Source organism: Hydractinia symbiolongicarpus, chromosome 3, assembly GCF_029227915.1.
Source record: "Hydractinia symbiolongicarpus strain clone_291-10 chromosome 3, HSymV2.1, whole genome shotgun sequence".
NCBI lineage: Eukaryota > Metazoa > Cnidaria > Hydrozoa > Anthoathecata > Hydractiniidae > Hydractinia > Hydractinia symbiolongicarpus.
In genome coordinates, this window is record NC_079877.1 from 9,963,444 (window position 1) to 9,987,815 (window position 24,372).

General features: G+C 31.1%; 3 protein-coding genes across 3 annotated transcripts in view; 1 reads left to right on the plus strand and 2 right to left on the minus strand.

Moving 5' to 3' along the window:
* The window catches only part of LOC130635619 (uncharacterized), a 102,016-nt gene that overhangs the window by 7,664 nt on the left and 69,980 nt on the right, over window positions 1-24,372 (minus strand). The window lies entirely within an intron of this gene.
* Window positions 337-21,393, minus strand: LOC130635614 (60S ribosomal export protein NMD3-like). Its single transcript, XM_057444990.1, has 16 exons — window positions 20,692-21,393; window positions 10,690-10,824; window positions 8,753-8,846; window positions 8,543-8,623; window positions 8,329-8,457; window positions 7,944-8,034; window positions 7,780-7,858; window positions 7,478-7,574; window positions 7,247-7,299; window positions 5,946-6,010; window positions 4,149-4,270; window positions 3,768-3,883; window positions 3,177-3,249; window positions 2,283-2,377; window positions 1,015-1,085; window positions 337-626 (listed from the first exon to the last, which is right to left on the minus strand). Exons 1-16 carry the CDS (start codon window positions 20,733-20,735, stop codon window positions 508-510), a joined length of 1,464 nt encoding a protein of 487 aa, XP_057300973.1. The 5' UTR covers window positions 20,736-21,393; the 3' UTR covers window positions 337-507.
* LOC130635618 (NFU1 iron-sulfur cluster scaffold homolog, mitochondrial-like) lies at window positions 22,285-24,297 on the plus strand. The gene has a single exon (XM_057444996.1). It carries the CDS (start codon window positions 22,981-22,983, stop codon window positions 23,830-23,832), a length of 852 nt encoding a protein of 283 aa, XP_057300979.1. The 5' UTR covers window positions 22,285-22,980; the 3' UTR covers window positions 23,833-24,297.

Sequence of the window (24,372 nt, forward strand, 5' to 3'; positions counted from 1 at the left end):
ATTTGCAAATTTATACTCTTTCTAGAAGCAACTGCATTTCCTTGTTGCCATCAATGGACACAGCAATTAGGAATTACATGTAATGTCGTTTCAATGACAGTGTAAAGAAACACACTAAGTAAATATGTGGGCTGTGAAATTTGATAATCATGTTCTGTTTGCCTCCAATATGCAACAACTTTTACAAGTAGATAAACATAAATTATTGTTACTGCCAAACAGATAAATAGGTAAAAAAAGAAAAAGATTGAAAATTAAAACAAGTTATAAACTGTGACTTTTTATGAAAATTATTAAAAACAAATGCATTGTACGGATGTGAAAAAATACAACATCTTTAGAAGCAAAATATATATTTATTCAGTACGCAAAATTTGAATTAAATAATTAGCAAAATACAATTTAGTTTGCTAATTAAAATATATATCTTGCACAAAATAACATTTGATGTACATGCATTGATACATTTGCTGGTGTACATTAATTAATACGTTCGTGAAAACAAACTTAATCTTCGTCACTGTTCATCTCTTGATCTTCGATTTGTAAATCATCCAACATTTCCTCTAACCCAACAGTTGGAGCATCTTCAATATCACTTTCACTGGCATTTACCTTGGCACGATCTAAAAAATGAATTTTATATCTGAAAATTTGTAACGGTTCTAATATTTCCATATGTTTATTTTCATATGTTTATTTTTATGTTGTTTTCTTCCCGCGTAAGAAAAACAATGACTAAACATTACCAAAACAGATTTCAAAAGCAATACACAAGAAATTTGACATATACTTTATTTATTACTGCCTTTCTAATTTAATTTTTTTCACGTTGGCACAAAATTGACGGTATGTTTTCTTACTGTCTTTTGTGTTGACACATGCAATTGGTCAGCAATTGCGAAGTGCCAACATGAAAAACAAATTATGACATGCATTTCACAACTATATAGCCATTGATCTTATCATTTTTAGAACTGAATCTGAAACACAGAATATGATTGACAAACAAACCTCTGTAGATATTGATTACAGATCTGTATTCACGATCTTCCTCCAAATCTTCCAAAAACTCATCATAGTCACTACAACATGAAAAATACACAACGTAAAAACTTATTCTCAATTAGGTTAACAACCATATCCATTCCATCCCTGATTTTATTTGAAGGCTGTGAGACGAACTAGTCCAGATAGAAAAGTTAAATATGTCATGAATAAAAAGCTCTATGGAGTAAATTTAAATCATAAAGTTTTGTCAAAAAATGTAAAGTGTAAATATATACATAAGTAATCCTGTTGTAAAAAATTATAATATTTATCTATATAGATAACACCCCACCTAGCATCATTAAGATGTATATTTTACAATTTGTCATTTATTACAGAAAACACAATGCTCTTACAAATAAAATTCCCCTATGCACATTATGGCTGATTTCTATCTGACGTACACTCAGTTAGTTTTTTATCTCGTTTGTTATAAAAACTTGCATGCATAGCAATTTGGAGGATGCTATATTACATTTAATACATTAAGACAACAACTCTATTGAATGGCATCTGTTCTAAGGTTGTTTGATAATCATTTGGTAAGTTTTTAAGTTTTTTAGGATGCATAGATAAAATCCAAACAAGGCTTGATTTTGGCATAGACTTCACAAAGAGCATTTGGCACACAAACTGTTCATGAACATAAAAAGGAACTAAAAATTCAATGATAAAATGTTTAACTTTTGTTTTTTAAAGATGTAGTTCGGCGTTAAACAATGTCCTTTGCACAAATATACAAAACTTGTACCACAAACATTTTACGAACGACAATACAGAAACAAGGAGTCCATTAAGTCTTAATATTTTGTTTTATTTTTCTAGTTATTTTAGGAAGATACTGATGTTCCAAAAAATGTAAATGTAATACAAGCAAAAGAGAATAGATTAAACGAAAATACTTCCTGAACAGATCTGAAACTAAATCCTTGCCAATACTTCGAATAATAAAAATAGTTCTAATTGACCATAACATAAAATTCCTGAAATTTTCAGGATATATATTGAGGAAAATGGTGATATTCCTGACATTTTTGACAGTTCTTAAAAACCACTGTCATTCCTGACAAAATAGGCATTCTGAGAAAGTGTACAGACACTGTCTTTTTTAACAATTTCATTTCATGCCTTGGCTATTTTACTGGCCCAAAAGTATGTATGATTATTTAATATTTTTTTCTTAATACTTTTACAGCAAAAAAGGTACTGATAACACAAGACGTTATACTCACTCCTTATGCGCTTTTTCCATTGGAAGCGATTTCAGCTTCCAATTTCTTTTCCTACTCCTCTTTTTCTTGTCACCATACACTTTTTTCACTAACACCTAAAATTAAAAAAAATGAAATGTTATTGTTAGAAAACAAAAAGCACTAATAATTATTTTCTGTGTTCCAAAAGGAAATGATTGCAAAGTAAGAAAATATTCTACTTGTATACCGTTTTTGGTTTCTTTGGATTTTATTAACGACCACAAACCTATTTAACCATTCTTAAGTTTTTGTTTATTCAAAGTTGATTTGTGTAATACACATCATAATTAATAATTTGTCTTTCTTTTTAAGTCATTCCTACCAGTTTTATATTTTCGATATATAACAAACTGAAGTTATTAGTATATTGCGTTGCAAGGTTTGTGAATTTTAATGTTCCTCTAAATGTCATCTGAAATGAACGTGTGATAAAATAACAAATTAGTTAGTTCTGCTTTTTAAGGAAGTGGTTCATAACAATTTCAATTCCAACTGTTGACATGATTGTTGAAGTGTTTTTACAAAAGTAGTATTCATGTCGTTGTGAAAAAAGGTAATTTGTTTCATTTATTCTGAAATGAAAGACATACATAAGTTTCTAACTTGAATCCAGCCATTGGCTATATCCTTTATGCCACATCAACAGTATACAATTTCCAACAACAGTATACAATTTCCTGGGCTGTTAGTCAGAGCTTCAAAAATTTTAAAATCATGGTATACGTTATTTTGTGTATCTCTATGTTAGCCTTTTATCTCATGCACATGAAAACCACGAAGGCACACACATGCATGCTATTTCTGCACCATGTCTTAAAATCAGTTGTATTTTTTGAAACCCTAATAGTAATATGATTTTCATGAAAAGCTTACCACATCTGGTATGTTGTCTTTCTTAATTAACTCTAAATTTGGGTCGTTCAAATTGGTTGTTGTAAAATCATACCTAAGGAGAGATCATAAGTACAATAAAAACACAACAACAACCACAAATATTATCTTCGTTTACATCAGGATGTAAAGAACCTAAAGTTATTTAAACCTAACACATTGCAAACAGATTACCAACAAAATTAAGCCATTAACACCAATAACTAGAACTTGTTTGCATGTTGCACCTAACTCTTGCATAACATCTTTACTACCCTGTTTAAAATACTTTAAAACTGACATTAACCAAAACAAAGTTCCTAAAGAATCAAGATACCAAATGGCACTTTGTGCTATACACAAATTTTAACTGCATTGCGAGAAATTTTTTTTTTGAGTATTCTATTTGCATTTTTTAGAACGTTTGTATGTTGATAAGCTGCAAACTGCACAGAGTAATTGCCTGGCAAAGAAAAGGTTTTGAGCTCAAATCACACTCAATTAATTATCTTTGCAGCACTTGGGAAGCGAATTTGCAGGTTTATCAATACATTATTTCACACTATTACTAAGAAAATGTGTTAAAATGCTTACCCTATGACAGTGTCACCAGCAGATAACAGATGTCCTAGATGTGTACGACAGTGAAATTGAGCATCAGAACCAGACATATCATTATTTCGCATCAAGTAAACATCTGCTTGGCAAAACTACGACAAAGTATATCAAAATAATATAATTCCTTGAAACTAAGGCAAGTTACAAGTGTAACATTACTAATTTCAATGAGTTCTATAAACAGAATCAGATATTAAAAAATGCTTAACAGAATTTCTTTTTTTAGAATGTTATCATAAAGACAACAGCAAAAAAATTTTTTATCTTGATTATGACATGGACATGATGTGGGCTTCATGATGTTATCAAATGTAACACTGTCGCTGTTTGCCTTCCTAATCAAATGTACTCCCCCACCTTTGATTTCAAAGTATCTCTGTTCTTCTCCACATCCAAAACTGTAAACTCTGCAAGTTGTTTTAGTCCACAAAGTGAACTGAAAGGATTTCTCCAGTAAGCAGCAGTAGTAAGTTCAGCAGCTTTAAACAAACAAAAATATTCATGTAATGTGTTCGCCCGTAATTAATGCATACCATATTTTCCGGTATATAACCTGCAGGTTATAAGTTGATTTTTACGACTTCCACTGTTAGTGCGGGTTATAATATGTTGCGGGTTATGTGATAAGTTTTATATTTTCTGTCATTTATTGTGAAATTTAAAGTTTATACATTCAACGAAGGAAATAGTACCAACGGGAAAAAATGCGTACATTAATATAACTGCATGCACGATCCTATATCTACGTAATCTTACTTCAACTACATGATTTAATTTTATTCACACAGTGAAATTGCTTTAAATCTCTATTGCTTGTCAGTGCCAATATTACGAGCTCTCTCTAAACACAATTCTGGAGATAATTTTTCTTTTGTGTTGAATTTAATTCTAATCTATTTATATCTTTATATCCGATTTGCTTCTGGTAAGAGCAATATAGCAGGTATCATTTTTTTAAATGACACGTATTTCACAACCTAGTGCCCAGGACTTAATTATTAATTCCTGTTAAAAATATTAAAAAAATGTTAAAATTAAAGTATAGACAATAATTTTTTTTTTTAAGTATAGACAATAATTCTTTTTTTATCTTCGCCACCTTCGAGTAACAGGTGGCCACTAAAAACATCAAAAATAAATATAAAATACAATTGATAAGACACACACAACTATCTCCTCCTCATTGCTGCCATTCATTTTATTATGCATACTGTGATTGCTGGGATATAAATAGATAACAAAATTCTAAACATTAGAAAAGAACATTCCGTACATTGCTGATAGCATGGGTTTTTTTTTGTTTGTTTGTTTAATCGCAGGAAGTATGAGTTATTATTGGCTGAAAATAATGTTTACAAATAAAAGGAAAACAGCATTGTCAAATTAATTTTAATTCATTATTATTTCTGCAATCAGAGACAAGGAAGTTAAGACTGAGAGAGCCGCTAGTTCAGACACTCGGTTCTCGTGTTTGGAGTTTAAACGTCCCCAACTGTGATGAAAAAAACAGAACACATGCACATGTTTATAAAATGATTAGGGTAAGTAAAAATACGCTGAATTAAATAAAAAATAACACGATGCAGGTTATGCAAAGGTGCGGCTAAGTAAAACACATCAATTGAAATTTTATGCGGGTTATGCGAAGGTGCGGGCTATCTGGTAGCATCTAGCTTATAACTCCCTAAAAAAGCTGAGCCGCTGGTTATACGATGTGCGGGTTATATACCGGAAAATACGGTAAGTAAAGAAAGGTTATAAACAAAGACTGTTAAAACATACGAGGATTGTGGATGTATGTACAATGTGTAAGCCATATTAAATCACTCGACCTTTTAAGTGTAAATTGCATAAGCAAGATAATATCTCTACCGTTTTTTAGGAGAGGAGTGCGTGTGTGCACACGGAAATTGATAAGGCGAACTGTTGATAGCATGTGCAAATGATGATCTTTACAAAATATTTATCAATGCATCACACCTAAAACACTAATCTGTGCTTTCTGATGCAGAAAAGCCTGGTCCACCCAACACTTTTTGTTTTCGGTAAGATAAAAGTAGAATATAATCCTTGTAAATGGGAGCACCAAAACTTTTATCTCTTATCTAAATAGTGTAAGTCACCTGAGAGAAAAAGGTGAACAAATCTACTCACTTTTTCCAGTGAAAGGATCCACAAGGTGTAGATTACTTGTTACTTTGTAACAAACAGAGATTTGGCTGAAGTGATAAAAAACAAAAATATTATTATTGAAAAAATACAAGACGGTATATTGTCTGTAAAAATAAAAACACAGATTTGGGTAAACCTTTTTTTTGACAAAGAAATTTGTTAGTCAAAAATTCTAAAGACATTCTGCTGAACTTCTCGTTGTTCTTACAAAGCAAAGTGGAGCTGCCAGCCTGTTCTGAAGAAATAATCTATATCCAAAGAAAAGGTTGATCAGGTAAACATTGACATTTTTGTGATTAACAGCTACTTTCCATCAACAAGATGTTGTTATGGACAATGTTTATGCCTCTTATACTACTCTGCAAGGACAATATATACTTAAAATCTATGCAGGGTATAAAAAACCCCACTAAAGACAACATCAATGATAAACAAAAAAATCCACCCGGTTTGATCATACATTCGGATCATTACAAGATAGCAGAGAATTGAAAACTAATTGTCAGTTTTAAGTACACTAACTTAAAATACCTTGGAAAGTTTCAATTAGAGAAATACAGATGTTAGTATTTCCCTAACTTTAAACGTATCTATATTATAATACGTATATGTCAGTCTGTCACACAAAATGGTAACCGCAGTAGCAAGACATACAAAATGCGATAAAGCAACGATGGGAGAACTTGTGGATTTATCTGCGGCCACCGACTAGTGTTTAGTGGTTGATGTAGTAGGCTGAAATATTACATGGAAGTTTTAGAGGATCGCAGCAACCAAACCACCAAAAAGTGGGATGAGATTTAAGATTATATGATAAAATACAGGTAGGAGAAACTGATTTTAAGCATTCTGGTGTCAGCTGTGATTTTGCAAAATAGTAGTTTTGGCAACAACCTTATATATCTATTTTAGCCTATATTTTACTATCTCATGTGACAGGTGAATATTTGGGAGTTTTTATAAATTTGCTTTCTCTACATTTTATCAAATATATATATATATATGTATAAAAATTCAACATGCAACCCAAAACAAAAGTTGAAATTTAGCATGCCAGCGCGTATGTATAAAAATTCAACATGCAACCCAAAGCAACAAAAGTTGAAATTTAGCATGCCAGTGCAGGTGGTTGGTGGCTGAGTGGTTTAATTTACTGCTTAGAAGAAAAGAGGTCCCTGTTGAAACCTAGTGGTTCACCAGAAAAACGCAGACAAAACCAAACGCACATTTCTACCGAGTGTGTAAATAAATAAAAAGCCTTATGTAAGCTTGACAAAACTTGCCTTATATTTCCAAGTGATCTTGCAACTTTGATTGGCAGACAAACAATATCATTCTAAAAAAACATTATGAACAACATTGTATTCCTTCATCACATTTTGCTCCATGCAACATTTATAAAACACCCTATTCATCACAAAAAACACAATGGAAACGTTTTTACGCAGCAAGAAGCTTTGTAGTGTACAGAAGGAGCAGCACAGATGATGCATCAACTATAAAAAATTACATACTTTGCAAACTGATGCCAGTTCAACTGAAAATGTATTTTTGTAGTTATAACTATTATTGTGAATATCATGGGAGATGAGTCTTTCTGATGTCTTCATTCTAAAGCGTAATAATATTTTGGGAACAAAAAAAAAGAAGAACAGCCTGTAAAGATTAAATTGTGCTATGCCTTTAAACCAAGAATCAATTTTTTTATTAGGTTATTTTTCAAAGAAACAAAAAAATACTTCCATAAAACAGGAAGAGGAGAAAATTTCAAAAACATTTATTTTTCCTTACAATTATATTATAAATCAGACTTTACCTGCATGGTACAACAGTGTTTAGAAAATCAACCATTCGTCTTGAATGTTGCTTGTTGGAATAATAAAAATCTAGGCCCTCTGCATGACAAAAAAACAACAACATGTCAATGGTTTACACTATTGACATTTAAAATAAAAAAGGAGATTTAAGATTAATGCGTACCATGAACTTGGTTTATGTTTAAACAGTTTGAGTGTATATTGTGTTTTATGATCAATTGCTCAAGGTAATAAAAAGTCTTTTTATGTGAAGCCTAAAAAGAAACGTATTATTAACAAAATGACATGTTAATACCATACTGTAACATCAGTTAGGTGTCTTATCCTTAGTATTTTGAGATTTTAAAACAATGTTCATAGTTTAATGGAAAGGACAAATCATAGACTCTGGTGCAATTTATACATTTAGCAAGTGTTTAGCAAAATTACTGAGCTTAAAAAATCGGTTGCAACATGCAAATGAACAAAGGAATATATATAGGAGTTAAAAGTATAAGTATGTCAAATGAATTTTGCGAACATGTTCTTATACGGTAAAGTTTAAATACCTTTTGTCTTATTTGCACAACAGCTTTCCAAAAGTCTTTTGCTTCTCGTCGATGGCAGTCATCGCACATTTGACCTTGCACAATAAAATCCACAACAAAGGTTTGTTGCAGTTTGGTCGAGTTAAGGACCTAAACACAGAAAAACACTATGCAAAAATGTTGTCATGAGTTTAAATAATATTCTACTTATTGGAATAAAAAACTCTACACTTACTTCTTGTTGGATTGTAAGTTTTACTTTTATTCTTTTCGAATGAGGTTCAGTCCATACAAAACCAGCATCAACCAAATGTGTCTGTAAGAGAACAATATTTACCGTAACAATAACAAACAATACAAAGAATGTTATAAAACACCAAAAAAAATATGCTTGAAGAGATTTTCAACTGTAAGGAGTTGTAAAATCAATAATGGTAAAAAAAACCTTTGCAAGTCCTTTCAGCCTCTTCAAACATAGTGCAAGCAATTCCTTTGATTCTAATTCACAGGATACCCAATAATTCGGTGGCTGTAAATACCTAAAAACAAGCAAAAATCGGTTTAGTAACTTATTTTTATTACTTGACCTGTTAACAGAACAGATCATGGGTAATAATATTAGGAAATCTTACAGTGCAGAAATGGAACAACATGCAAAATAAGAAACAGAGTAACTTTGTGTTTTTCAAGGATGTTTAAGAAAATGAAAATATCAATTTGAATTGACAAGTGATGATTTTGAATGAATTGGAAGAAAAAAACCGAAAAATAATTTCTAGAATTTCTAGAATTTTTAAACTATCTAAAACAAAACAATTTTTAAAAAAGGTAAGGATTTCCAAGAATTTTCAAGGTGCTGGCTACGTTTAAAATATTTTTCACAGAATGACATTGTAGATCACAATACAGGTAGCAATTGCTATTTCTTGAATTTTTAATGAGAATCAAAATGACGAGATTATAAATGGTGTACTTAGCCGACTCCAATTTAATTAGTTGCTCCATGGGCAAAGTCGATAGTAGCTTACGGTGGGTCGGTTTGCGAAATAAAAATAATTTTATCGAGAATGTATGGTCGGAACAACAAGGTATTATGACAACCGTTTTTTTCTATGTATTTTTGCATAACGCACGCAGTTTATATTTTTTAGTTGCAAAGAAAAAATAATAATAATTTGTCTCACTAAAAAATATGTAACAAGTTCTCAAGGTGAAAAGATAAAAATACTTGCATGCTTAAAAACTTGTTTTTTAAGTTATGCAGCAAGAATTTTTCTTGTGTTGCTTTGAAAGTTATACAGCAAGAATTTTTCTTGTGTTGCTTTGAAAGTTATACAGCAAGAATTTTCTTGTGTTGCTTTGAAAGTTATACAGCAAGAATTTTTCTTGTGTTGCTTTGAAAGTTATACAGCAAGAATTATTCTTATGCTGTTTTGAAAGTTGTACAGCATATACTTGTATTGATTTGAAAGTCTTACAGCAGGTTATACTTGCGCTGTTTCGAAACTTATACAGCAAGATATTCTTCTCCTACTTAAAAAAATAAAACAAACAATTTTAGTGTTCTTTTAATGCTTTTTGCGCAGTTTTATAGGAAAATCTAAATTTCAGTGCAAATTCTTTTTCGGACTATGGTTGTTTAGTTGAGAATATTTAAAGTCTTTCGCAGCAGTAAAATCATTTTTTAAAAATCATAGCGGAGGAGGGTGTTACGACAAGCATATTCTATCTTGTTTTAATTATTTTTCCTAAATGGTATCAACTGTATTACAGTTTAGCTAGCGTAATTTTAAACATATATATTAATCATAATGAAGGAGGGTGTTACGACAATAATCTGTCTTGTTTTTCCCTTGTATTATAACTATTTTAGCGAAAGTAGCTAATTTTCAATAATCTGTCTTGTTTTTCGCTTGTATTATAACTATTTTAGCGAAAGTAACTAATTTTCGTTATAAATCACATAAAAATTTGAAAACTTCTGTTTAACCACGTAATTATTTTTATGATTAGCAAATTAGCGCATCGCGCATTTTAGTTTTATTGCAACAAACTTGAACAAAGAATCAACTTTCAGTGGCCTTAACAACAGTGATCCTAAGTAAAGTAATGTTATTGATTCACCTTGTTAGTTTATAACTGTAGATTGACATTCAACCAACAAAAAATAAACATTGATTATCCTCTATGCTCATTATATTTTCACCAGATGGGATGAGAATTTGTTTTTTTTCCTTTTTTTTTCTTTAAAACTTTTTTGTTTAATGTTATTATTTTTGTTATCGTGAAAATTAGGGTAGATGTTAAAGACATACGTTGGCTTCATCAGACCTTTGAAGTTTAATTTAAAATAGCAAATTATCAACAGCATTGATAAAATACCTTTCACATGATTTACAAAATTGCAAGTAGGCTTGTTTTTGTATTCCTTCTGTAATATCAACTTGAGTTCGGATACAAGCAATGCAGATGTTTGAAGGGTTTGGTGGAGTTGGAGTACCACATTGACAGCAAAGGCTAAAATATAAAATTTACAAGATTAAAATAATAATTTGTTGTCAGAAAAACAGAATCAAAACAAATTTAACTAATATCAAAATTACTATATTAAATATCTAATAAGATTTGTATATTTTATTCTAATGTTAACACCCTTGGTATCATCACTGCAAAGTATATATACCAATTTATTAATGTTAAGGCAGCCTCTGGTGTTACTGAAAAATACTATAATAATATAAAATTTGAACACCAGAGGCTGAAAATACTGAAAATTTGAACACCAGACAACATCATGCTGCTAAATGAGTTGACATTTAGAGTCATGTATATGGATTGTTGCATGTTGCATCTTAGACTCATTCAGGCAAGCTTATGCTTTTCTAAATTAACAGTAAAGACTAAAAGGAATGTCTGGAATATAAAAATGATTGTGAACTGCAAAATTGAAAGCCAGTAGAGAAAACGCAATCCTCTTCTTTGCCAGACACAATGTGTGCCTTTTCATAAGGTTTCAATATTAACTGAAAGAATTTAATAGTTAAATATTTAAATTAAACCAGTTTAGACCTGATTAGTATGGAACTGAAAAGTAGAAAATGTTTGTAACAATGATTTGATGTTGTTAGTTAACACTGGTTAAATTCAAATAAAAGAAAAAGTATTATTAATCAATGGTGACAATGGTAAAGTAATAATCACGTAACGGACAACATTGTTTTTCAGGAGTTTTTTTTCTTCTTGTTTGCTTCTTCTTGTTCTTAATTTACAACACAAGAACAGTGCCTGCGTTTAATTCACATTCAGAAAACAGTAAAAACAACATCATTATTTTTCACAGTTTGAATATTTTATCCTCTGAGTGAAATTATAAATAACTAAATAAACATGCGTTAACTTTCACAATAACAAATTTGAAGTATCTCTAGCAACTGATGTTGCAGTTTAAAAATTTTATGTGGTCTATTGTTTCCTAAAACTATGGCCAACGTTTTGTTCAGGTTGCTCAAGACTATTTAAAAGTATCAATTTTTACCATAAGTAGATTTAAGAGAATCGGAAAGCATGAACAAAGTATAAAATTATTTTATAACGTTCTCCAGAAAGAGGTTTTAAAACAAAAAACATTAATATTAAAGATAACAGCTTCTTATCAAATTTATGTTTTAAAATTAGAGTCGGTATATTACATCTATTAAAATACAACATAAAGTAAAAATTAAATTAACAAAATAGACAAAGATAAAAACTAAAAACAATGTATTAGCGAAATGTAAACATAATAGCTTCGCATACACAAGTTTTTTTAAGCAACATAAAACAATTTTGATGGTAAGGCAACATCACCAATAGGTGGAACTGTCTTTAAATGTTTTAAACATCTCAGCAGTGGCAATATATCATCGTTTATAGTGTTTTCAGTAACACCAGGGTTTGGCCATACAACTAAGCAACGTAAATACTGAAGTTTGCACAAAACAGGACAAATACTAATGAGGTCCTTCAAAGGGAATGCACAAGATGAAATATCTAGGTATTGCAGGGATCCACTCAGTTTTTCCAGAAACAAAAGAAACAATTTTTTCTCCCTGCCGATCCTATGATTTTGGTCAATCTTGAGCTTCTGCAAATGGTGAAGGTTATTTGATTGCAGCAGAGCATTTACCACCAATTTAGTAACCTCGCAGCCAGATATTATCAAGGCTGTTAAAAAATGTGACTGTACACCTACGGACAGTATATCAACAAGTCCATCACCAAGACGATTAAACGAACAATCTAAATACTGCAGTTTAGGCAGCATCTGCAAACACTCAGCTACAGTGTGACATTGATAGGACGATATGGTGTTAAAAGAAATGCATAATGTTGATAAATTACATATATTTTTCAATTCACAACATATATATTTTAAACGTTTCCCTTCCGACAAACAATTAAAACTTAAATCAACCTTTTCCAATTTTTCCTGATCAACACTTGCCAACACCTTGGCAATCTTTTTACTAAATGTGTACTGGAACTGCAAGCTACAAACTAATAATTGTGTATTGCAGCTCTTTTCACTTGTACTTTCTTGCTGTTTACACAACTCTATAACATTGTCCACATTGTCACTGTTTACAACCAATTCCACTTTAATTGCTAATGAAGAGTAAATTTGATCCTTTGTGTTAAATATTCTACAAACTATTTCATTATCATTCATAACATTGTTGTCACATCGTAAACAAGTTGTTCCACATGCCAAATCAATTGCTCTGCTATACGAAGTAGATGCAACAGGGCCGTAGTGGTTAATTGACAACAATGGAGCATTACTTAAAAACATTCGCACTAACGCATCAGTTACATGCGTGTCTAGCTGCCCAAATTTATCATACAACAAATCGAAACATTGAATTGATCCTGTTAGCCTTTTCTGAATTAACGAGGCAATAAAAATGACATCGTCCTCTTTTAACTCAATCCCAATGTCCTGCATGGAAAATACTGGTAATGGCCAATTTTGTATCAACAACGAGAATGCCAACCTTTTTTTTGAAATAAAGAAGCATTTCTTTACAAGAACATAAAGAATAGCTTTAGGCAAATATTGAGCATAACACTTTAATATATCCAGATCTTTCAGTGCTTCAGAAGCTGCCAAATCTTGTAGGGATGGAACTTTCATTTTTTATATTTTTCTATAACAGAAATACACAACCTTTACACTTAATTTCCTGGTGCGAATTAAGTCCCGAGTATAGTTTGTCAGAAATAAATGCCTTGGCAGCTTTAACTAACAATCTCACTACTTGTAAGAATTTGACTTCGAAAGAGACAAATCAGATCGAAGAAAAAAGTGGAATACAGTGGAATGTCTTTTTTTAAACTTCAAATGAAACCAAATATATTTTTTTGTTTAAAAATATCATTTTTAAATTTTCTCAGTTCATTCAAAAACAGTTTCAAATCCTTTCATTGTATGAAAAGTTGCTTCATAGTTGCTTCCAAATTGAGCCACATTAGTTTCCTATTTGCTTAAAAAATCAATATTACTTTGCTTCAACACTTCCCTAAATTAGTCTCAGTTCAAAATTTTTCAAAATTGCTTCTAATAAAACACATTATCATGTTAAACACGTTACCGACTTCTAAGGAAAGGTTATTTAAATAAGACCATTTTCATCACAAAAGTACCAAGCAAAGATCACAGAGAGCTAAAATAGCTTTGTACTATAGGTCATTTGGAAACTATTAAACAGAATTGCAGAAAACTAAAATATCTTCTTAGATCATTTAGTAACTTAAACAGGATTGCAGGAAGCTACAATGTTACAGTAGCCTAAAAGCTGTAAAAACGGAATTGCAAGAAGTGAAAACATCTCTGTACATTGTATAAAACTCAATCAAAATGCAACAATGAGATGTGAAAACATTACCCTGGGTCACTTGCAATGCAAAGATTGTAGGAAACGATAACATCACCACTATTTGTTTAAAAAATCAACAAAACCGGATCATAAATGTAAATTGCTTAAAAACTGTTAAAATTAGATCGCAAAGGCAAAAACGCTGTATTTAGTTTAAATTATGGATCATACAAATTTAAAACTTTACCCTAGTTAATTGGAAAACTATTACAACAGAATCGTACAAAGCAAAAACATTGCGGTAGTTGATTAAAAATAAGGAAGAAAACATGATACAAAGTTTTAAACATTCTTCCCAACAGCAGGTTGCATCATTTAAAAAAGATAAAGGTGTGTGGTACATCGCGCATGTAAAAAATGTTTTAAGATTTTGGTGCATGATTTATTACTTGCCTGAGTACATTAGCAGGCCTATCAAGAAGGGGAGAGCAATTGCTCTTGCTCACACTAAGGCTGGCCCAGTTCTGAGAAATAAGAAACTGGCTGAGCCATTAATTGTTCCCCCAATTCTAAAAAATATTTTACTGGCTGAATAATATCAATTCATGTCACATGGAAATCAATGTTCTCTTTCTTATTATTTACAGTAAAAAGACTTTGTGATAAAATATGCGTTTATAATCTTATTCTATTTATTCAGATTGCTTGCCTAGTTTAAATTATTGCATCCTTAGGGGAGCCATTTATTGCTCTGGTGTTATTTTCTTATTGATAGGCCTGCATTACGCGTGTGATGACGAGTGATTACAAACAGGCCTCTTGATAGATTTGCGATCAGGTAAAGTGGCATGGAAAGGTTTTGCCCGAAAAAAACGAGTCATTGAAATTCAGTCAGACTTTTGCAAACCTACTATGCAAATTGTCACAATTACATTTATTTAATTAGCCAAGAAACTATAACCACTAAAATGGTGGTTGACTGTCCTTGTTTGGAACTAGATTCCTCCGCGCAATTCTGTTTTTTAAAGAAATCTCTTTCTGCCTCTTTTTCTTATCAAAGAAGTGTTACCATTTTGACCTTTTAATTCAAAATAAAAAATGTTTTTTTAACCATTTTACCTTTTCATTCAGAATTTACCAATTTACTCTCGAACATGCAAATCTTTTTCTTCTTTAATATTCCAGACATCGCGTGACCTTGTTTGAAAGTAAGATTTTGCAGTCTTCCATGTTTTTTGCTTTTTTATTTCCGTAATGTGATTTCTTAGAATTATTACTCACTACAGTTCTATTTAGGAGTGTGATTGTTCACGCACCTAACAAATAAATTGACATTTTAGGCGAGTTATTTTTCACTTGTCTAACACATTTTAGGAGCGATCTCGCATCTAATATAATGCAGCTTGACACAGTTTGTTTGAAATTATGAAACACACAGTTTTAACATTTTATTGAAAGAAATTAACTGGTGTGTCTTGTGACAGTTGTTTTGAAATATATATATAAATATATATAGGTTTTTAAGCTTTACAATAATGGAAGTATATGTAGGAACATACTTAACAATAACTAAATCACAATTCATAATTTTGTATAGTACAGGGGTTTAATTAGCCGGCTGCTATTTGCAATTTGCAAATAGAAAATGCTGTCTTTGCAAATAATTCTATGAAAAATTATTCGCAAATCATTCTACTTCAAAGTTTTCAATATTTATGAAAAATAATGACGTTATTAAATAGATCTAAAACACATATTGAGCATAATTATACTAACTTAATGTTGGAGAATGACCTAAAAACATTTTTAACCACATGTCTTGCCAAAACTGGTAAATACAACACCTCACTCATACCTCGATTACGATATCACACATAAATAGCAGAACTTTTAAGTCCAAAATCTTAGGAACCAATCAAGATAAAAATTTCTAGACCAATTTTCACTCTTTCATGCTAAATTACCTTTTTCTTTAAATGTTGAAAGCTGTCAGAGCAGGCCCAAAATAAGTGCAGGAAAACAGTCTTGCTCATGAATATTTGCACCTGCGTGTGGTCGTACGTTCGCCTACACTAATACAGGCCTGCGATCAGTATCACAGGCCTAGCTTATAATTTTGGTGTGCAATTATTACATTCAGGAGTTTTTGAAGCATAGTAGTTGGCAAAAAAATTGCAGACGTAATTTTGTTGTGAAATTTAAATGAGTGGTGTTATGAAGAACGTAAGGTAAAGAGAACATTAAAGTCAGCCCCTTTCCTTCATGTTGACACTCTTATGCTCGGCTGGTGCATTACACTCAGACTTGAATGAAAGACGGAAGACCATTTGGAACCATATCACAAGTTAGTCGGACCTTCATTGTCACAGAGAATACTGCGAGAAGAGTGCACACCCATGCAAGTTAAATATAACCAGAACATGGGAGAGGTTAGGTGTCCTGTACCTTAATCTTTCGAACGAATTTTCTCGTGATGTAATAACACCAAAGAAAAAACATGTTCAATAAAGTTTAAAAATCTTTTTAAATGGGGAAAAAGAAATCAAATATGTTTAGTAATAATAATCGAAAACATTGTATATCGTACTAATATTAATATACAGTCCAGTTCAGATGTAAGCTTACGCGTACGCTCAACTTAAAAAAATATTGCTTTTATTCAAAAAAGTTTTAGGATAGCAAGTTCCTTTCAAATTGCGCGAAAAAAATTGCTTCGTGTTAAGAAGAAAAGCATAGCAAGAAATATTGTTTATAAAGAATACTCTGGGCAAGAAAAAATTAAACGCGAAGGCCATTGAATTTTTATTTTTTTAACAACGAAACTAATTATAGTAACGCGATTTTAATCTCGACATATTTAAAAAACACAAGCTCTTTTAAAAAACAACAAATCTAATGATCTAAATATTTAAAAAACTAATGCTACTTTTAAAACTTTTAGTAATATTTCTTTATTGTTGAAACATATTTTTTAAGATGCAAAACTTTTAAAAGTTCTTTTTATAAAAAGCAATGTTTAACAACGCAAACAGAAAAACCCTACGTTCGGGACTTTTCCCTTCACAATAAAGATTTCAAAAACAAATTAAATTTTAAAAGAAAAAATCTAATAATATAACTTTTGACGTTCTGGAAACATCAAAAAACTCATTGTGAGAATATTTTGTTTTAAATTTTATTACCGAAGAAAGAGTCTAAAAATATAACTTTCGACGTGCATAAAAGGTGAAACTGCTTGTTGTGGGAACATTTTGCTTTGGTAAAAAAAGATACAAAGTTAAAAACACGTGTTTTTTCTAAAAAATAAATCTTGGAAAAAGATTTAGTACGAACTTAAAAAATATTAATAAAAAAAGAGCTATAAAATTAAATGAAGTCACTGCTATTTAGTTTCAGTCGTCACAAATACTCATTTATAGCATTAACCGGGCCTGCCCAAGTCAATTTTCAGTTTGTTTTTGAAACATCAAAATCAGGCCTTTTCAGGAGAGGCGTGCAATAGCACGCGCACACCTCCACACACACGCAAAATGGCTTAGGCGTGCTATTGATAGCACCTGCAAAATGACAAATTTTAAAGGGAGTTAACCGGTGCAGCACACCCAAAAACACACCTAAAATACTTGAGTTGGCTTTTTGGCACACACGTATTAAAATTTTCCTGAAAAGGCCTGCAAAATACCAAAAAACAATCTGTTTAATTATCAATAATTAATAAAACACTTGATAATGTAACTTAGATTACGAAAAGCTTCATGAAAATAGATTGTTTTTTAACCAAGTGTTCAATTGATTATTGATACTTATTTATGGCTATAGACTTACACAATCTGCTTAAAATACTCAACTTTTTTCCTGTCTAAAGGTTCTTTTTGAACTTGTTTACCATTCACCACTTTGTTAATAGCAAAAATGTTTTTCCTATCTTTTTCTATCAAAATTAAAGTTTCAATCTTTGTTAAAATATATTATTTCTATCGCTAAAAAGCTTTAGTTACCTCGCGCAACCAACAATGCCTTCTCGCTAGCATATTTAGTTTCTTTGCAAAACTTATATTTCATAAAGCTATTAAACATTGGCTATTGGCTCTTCGTATCACATTGATATAGTTGATAACATTTGCAATTACGCTATTTGGAATATTTATGTAATGACTTACATGACTAGCAAGATAATTAATAAAACAATAGATAAACAACTAACTCCTCTGAGAAAAAAGTGTGAAATTTGAGCGTAAGTGTACGCTACATCTGGACTGGATTGTTCTAAATTGAGCAATTGTTATCCTTTTTGGCTCAAATTTTTACCCTTTTTTCATGAGACAATTTGATACCAAAATTAAAAAAAAAATTATATATGCAGATATTATTTTAAAAAAAATTATAAAAATCTAGTTCAACTTAACATAAAAAAATTGCTAGTATTGATATAGAGCTAAAATTCACATGATATACTCATATATACAATAAACAAGCTGTGAAAATTTAATGAATGTAGTGAAAGGCAAACTGCAGTTGTCAGCATTTTTTGGTTACATGTTATAACTGCTGGAAATTGGCTGGATAAAAGGAACTCTGGATATTCTTTAAAATTCAAAAGTAATTGATGGCGGTTCCGAGGGTATAAGATTGGTGCATCATTCCTAAAATGTGGAGAGTACGGCAAAGATTTTGAGTCCTAAACAAAACTGCATGCCTGAGGTCAAGGCTTGAAAGGGTTAAAAAAAAATGCGGCAAGAAAAGTTATCACGAAAGAACGTGTTTTCTCTGTAATAAACTCTCATAAAAGTGTGCTGTTTACCTCCTCCGATCACAAAATAAGCTGCAAACGAGTGCTAGTTTACCCGAATTATCATAAAGGTATATTCTTGCTAGTCTTAGAAAACCATAGAGCTTTGTTTAAGCATTATATGAATGCAGACGCTTTGTAACATGATATTGTTCCGTGCTCACATTTATGGATGGGGTAAAACATGGACTTTTTATGGTCAAACCTTTACAGCTGAAACCTTGATTAAAAAAAAACTAAATGGTAAAAACACTTTAAATTGTAACCAATTGACAAAGATTAACCAGTATTTAAAAGATGTTAAACATTTAAAGCAAGAAAAGAAAAATATTCTTAAAAGATCCAGACTTGAATTTATAGAGCGTTTACCAAATAAACAGCATGTTTACGACATGCTCACCCCTGTTCATAATGGGGTGTAATAACATTAATGTAATAACAAATAATCTGTGTTTGCTCTGAGATTAGCATAAACAGCATAAAAAATATGTTATGTTTGCATCCTGAAGACACTGCAAAAATGAGTCAGTCTGTCGGTCAGGTGTATTTTTTCCCGGGGTTTTTAGATCAGAGCAAGTAAATTCGTTCCCAGGACCAAAAAATAGTATAGCGCCACTTGACATTGTTTGTTTTGCAGACCCTTTTTCGCCGCCCTGTAAACTGTCAGTAGCACAGGAGTACCTTAAAGGAATTAATTTTTACGGGAATTGTTGGGGACAAGGTCAGACCCGTATCACACTATTGATGTCGGTCACGTAAAATTATCTTAAACTAAAACATGGCAGCATGAAATTGCTGCACCAGTAAAATCTTGTGAGACATATTTTCTTTTCTTTCTGTAAACAATGACTGTAAGTAAATCCTAAAAATATATTCGTTAAAAATATGAAATCGTTCATGCTATTTAAGAGTTGGGTAGCCCAAATTTTGTGACCTTATATTCGGCGATTCAGTTCAGCTTTGTTGCCATAGTGATGATTGACATTTTGCTAATTGATGAAGCAAATTTGTGCTACATTCGCCATTTTTAAAAATTCGCAGGGTGAAAACAAACCTAGTTCGTAGGGGGAAGAATGCTAAAAATATGGAAATGGATGAATAATAGCTAACGAATAGTAACCACAATAAAAATCTGTCTAGAAATGATGCTTAGCTATCTAGACTTTGCTCCAAAAAATTATATTTGTCCAAACTTCCTAACATTGTTCCTCAAAGTCCAAAATGTGTCTAGCTCTGCACTCTCCTCACCTAAAATACGGACACTTTTTACCTCTAAAAAATTGTTATGACGTCAAACCGAATCGCTGAATTACGTTTAGATTAGAAAAAAAATTTACAGGGTTTTTTCCGACTTACCGACCTGAATTTTTATCACCAAAAGTGAGTTGGTTGAATGATGGCGGTCTAAAAATGTGTTTGTGGGAGCAGAAAAACAAATTTTAAATTATATATACAAACTATAAATGTATAAACTTCGTATGAACTTTATAATTTTGATGATACAAAAATGTTTTGAAAGTAAAATAGTAACAAAGATTTAATAAACTGATATGGCTTGTTGGAAACAATTTCTTATATAAATTGCTCTCACCTCTCTGCCCTTAATAAAATTTAATAAAATGAAACTATGTGCAGACAGGAAACTGTTTTTCCTCCGCTTAATACTTATTGGGTTTTATTCTAGATAAGCTTCAAGTCCTTAAACAATAAAAAAATTGAAATAATTCTTTCTAAACTTACATCTGTTGCTGTCTTACAGCATTCACATGCTGCACGTACTCCATGTTTTCTTGTTTTCTCCAAAAAGATTGGGCCCTGGGTAATCTAATGCTTTCTCGGAAATTTAAAAGGACAGCAAGATTGAGAATTGTAAGTGGCAGATTTACCCATGAATAAAGAATGGTGAAGAAGAACTTTTTCTTGCATTTCTAATTTGAAGATATAATTCCACTTTTTTTTATATTAATCAAAATTAAAAAAAGTCATCATCAATCGTGTACCAAGAATTTAGGGATTTAATATGTTTAAAGAAATTTCACTATAGATTAGGTAAAAGCTGGGAATAGCTCCCCATAACAAAAGTTAGTCGAGTTACTTGCTTCTTGTGATTGGTGTTGGGTTGGTTGCGCGACTGAAACTCATTCATTAACAGTTTTTAAAAAATATTGAACACACTGTATTTGTCTTGTTTCTGATTAAAAAACTAATTACTTATCTACTTATCTTAAAAAGAGATATATACTTCACTGGTCTGAAAAAATCATAATTAATAATAGTAATTGGTGTTTTGTTGATGTTTGTGCTATGTATTGAAAAAATTTTCAAATTTTATCATGCAGTAATTTCTGTCTCTCTTACTGCACTGCATTAAAGCAGTGTTTTCACAATGCTTCAAACTTGCTGGAGCAGTTCTTTTCTATGTTTTTTAAACTAAATACCACATCCAACGCTGTTCAAGCGTAAACTTTGCTTTATTATTTAAGAATCACATGATTTTTTAAAAATAGATTTTTTTTAGAAGCTGTGTCAGATAGCTTTTGAAGACAATAATTTTTATGGAAACCAGATGTATAATAAACGTTCATTATAAATAAACTTGTTTAGAAAATTATCATTATTGCACACACCAGATGCAATCTTTCTAATTAAAACAGCACCTTCGGAATGAGACAACCAATAAGGTTAAGTATTGAAACGTAGTGATTTTTCATACAAATGTATTGCCAAAAAATTTTTTTAATAACTTTTTATTTGGTTGTCAATAATTTTGGAATTCTATTGTATTACCCACCTTTTTGTTCTCAAACAAAAGAAAGTCTCAAAAATTTGTGAAATTAAATTAACGTATCTATTGCTTCACTCAACCTGTAATTATTTATATGCAGTATGTTCAAAGCCGCACTAAACAAAAAATCACTCTTCTAAATTACAATTTAACTTCAAGCTCTCTTTATTACTTTCAAAACATGTTAATAATGAATGTTTAAAAATGCTATCGGTGCTTGTTATACTTGTATATATATCTTGAAAAGGAAATTTATGGAAAGAGTGCTCAATACGAAAAGTATAGAGCTAATATTCATTTGTTTAATTACAAGATAAAAATTAAAGTATGTACATAACTCTGATTTTCACGCTGAGCGATTATCAGATGTATTCTAAACCATATTAATGTCTTGTATGAAAGAAAAAATAAAATGTAATTAAGTCGAGTCTGATTGTTTCAAAGTTTTTCAAGAAATACTTGTTTACATGATGGAAGTAGAAACCAGTTCTCTTCTTTCATTTTATAGTTTCAAGTTAGATGTGATGATATGGTACTTTTCCGTAAGACAAAGGTTGCATGTGCTTCCACCATTCTTATAAGGAGAGCTATGGTCGATTATTCACCAAGAAAATATCGGTTCTATACCTTTTTTTCTTCAAATGCCACAAGTGTTTAGACAGTTCTGTGAAGTTTAACTTGTTTTCTTATTTAAATGTGTGTATATGTTGGTTGTAACAGGACTTGAATGTATTCTGCTTGAAGCCTATGTAGTTTGCATCTTCTTCGTTGTTAATTGTGGACACATTGCATAGATTAATTACATGCTTATCCTGACATTTCCCGTCTAGAGGGCACACATCTCTTCGTCTGCAGTTGCTTAATAAATAAGAAATTTTTTTTGTGATCTGAGTGACCCATTTGTTTTTGACTTTTTCAAGGAAATAGTGATCAATTTAAAATCTGCATACATAGAGTATCCATATAAGGACTTGAAATCAGTAGATTCAGTGCTGTTAGATTCGGAATATTGATTGATTTAACCAAAAGTGAAAGTTGCTTGTACATAATTATAAATCTATTTATGTTATTTTGGTAAATTGTTTCTTTTAAAGTGGTTCTCACACATATTGCACATATATAAGTATTTTCAATAGAACAAATAATACTTCTGTCTTTTACATTATATAACTTCCATCACCTCATGGTTTATCAGATCATAAAAAGTGTTTGTATTGTTTGCATTGCTTTTGTGTAATTCAGCAATGTTTTTTTCTTTTTTTAATAAGGAATTATTAAACATGGCATTGAGACACGTTTCCAAGAAATTTTTGTCATATTCAAACAGATGCATGTGTATATTGCCTAAAGGAATCAAATTGGCTTTCAACATCAGGTACATTAATTTCTACAAAATAACCGAGACCAGTAGCAAACTTTTCAAGACAAAAATACCAAATGTTTTACAGAACTTTACACGTACTATGTTTATCCGCGTTCAAGACACACCAAATCCGAACAGCCTAAAGTTTATTCCTGGTTGTGATGTATTGGAGAGTGGCACAGTAGATATCCCATCAGCATCACAAGCTTATCGTTCTCCGCTTGCTCGACAGCTATTCAGGATACATGGGGTTAAAGGGGTGTTTTATGGACAGACATTTATAACCATTACAAAATCAGATGATGATGAGGTATCATGGGCCTTACTCAAACCAGACATTTTTGCTACCATTATGGATTTTTTCAGCAGCAATTTGCCTATACTCAGCGACGATCAACCAGCTGATGACACTGCTCCTTGTGATGATGATGACGAAATCGTGCTCTTGATTAAAGAGTTGTTGGACTCTCGTATCAGACCTACTGTTCAAGAAGATGGGGGAGATATCCTGTTCAAGGGTTTTGACCCTGTAACTGGCATTGTAAAGTTAAAGTTACAAGGCTCCTGTACGAATTGCCCTAGTTCATCAATTACGTTAAAACATGGTGTTCAGAATATGATGCAGTTTTATATTCCAGAGGTTAGTGGAATTGAAGAGGTAAGGGATGAGCTGGACGATATCAGTGATCAGGAATTTCAAAAACTTGAAGAAAAACTGAATGAGAAAGATTAAAAGATGTTTGAAGGGAGATTGTTTTTTGAATAGTATTGTAGAAATGTTTAGGTAGATAAATTTGTCTGATGATTTATATTGTATAAAAACAACTTTTAGTTCTAATGGTCTATAATTTTACTTTTGCAGTGTGTAGTAATATATCTTAGCCACCTTATAATTCCCTGCGTAAAACCTAAAAGTTTAGTTACATACGTTACATAAATCTCAACTTTATGTATAAGCCATACTTGCATGATATTAGAATATTATTTTTTTGATTATGTGGCATATTCTTACTGTTCTTTGCAAAGTGAAACAAAATGGCTTTTTATCTATGAGTTGTTTATTGTCAGTACTATATACTTTATATTTATTTTGATTTTACATTTTTCTTGTTGTGTATTTAAGCTGAAGTACTTATTGAATTATCAATCTTGGTATTTATAACAAACATGGTGGCAATAAATTATCAAGGCTTTATAATATTATTGGATTTTGTCTAAAAACATTCCTAGGTGCTTATAAAGTTTGATGTTCATCAAATAATGTTTTTATTTA

Coding starts and splice junctions, on each gene's coding strand:
- LOC130635614 (XM_057444990.1), bottom strand. CDS start 20,735: ATGGAGTACGTGCAGCATGTGAATGCTGTAAGACAGCAACAGAT. Junction 10,825..20,691: donor GCTGTAAGACAGCAACAGAT/GTAAGTTTAGAA, acceptor TTTATATTTTAG/CCTTTGCTGTCAATGTGGTA. Junction 8,847..10,689: donor TTTTGTAAATCATGTGAAAG/GTATTTTATCAA, acceptor GCTTGTTTTTAG/GTATTTACAGCCACCGAATT.
- LOC130635618 (XM_057444996.1), top strand. CDS start 22,981: ATGTTTTTTTCTTTTTTTAATAAGGAATTATTAAACATGGCATTGAGA.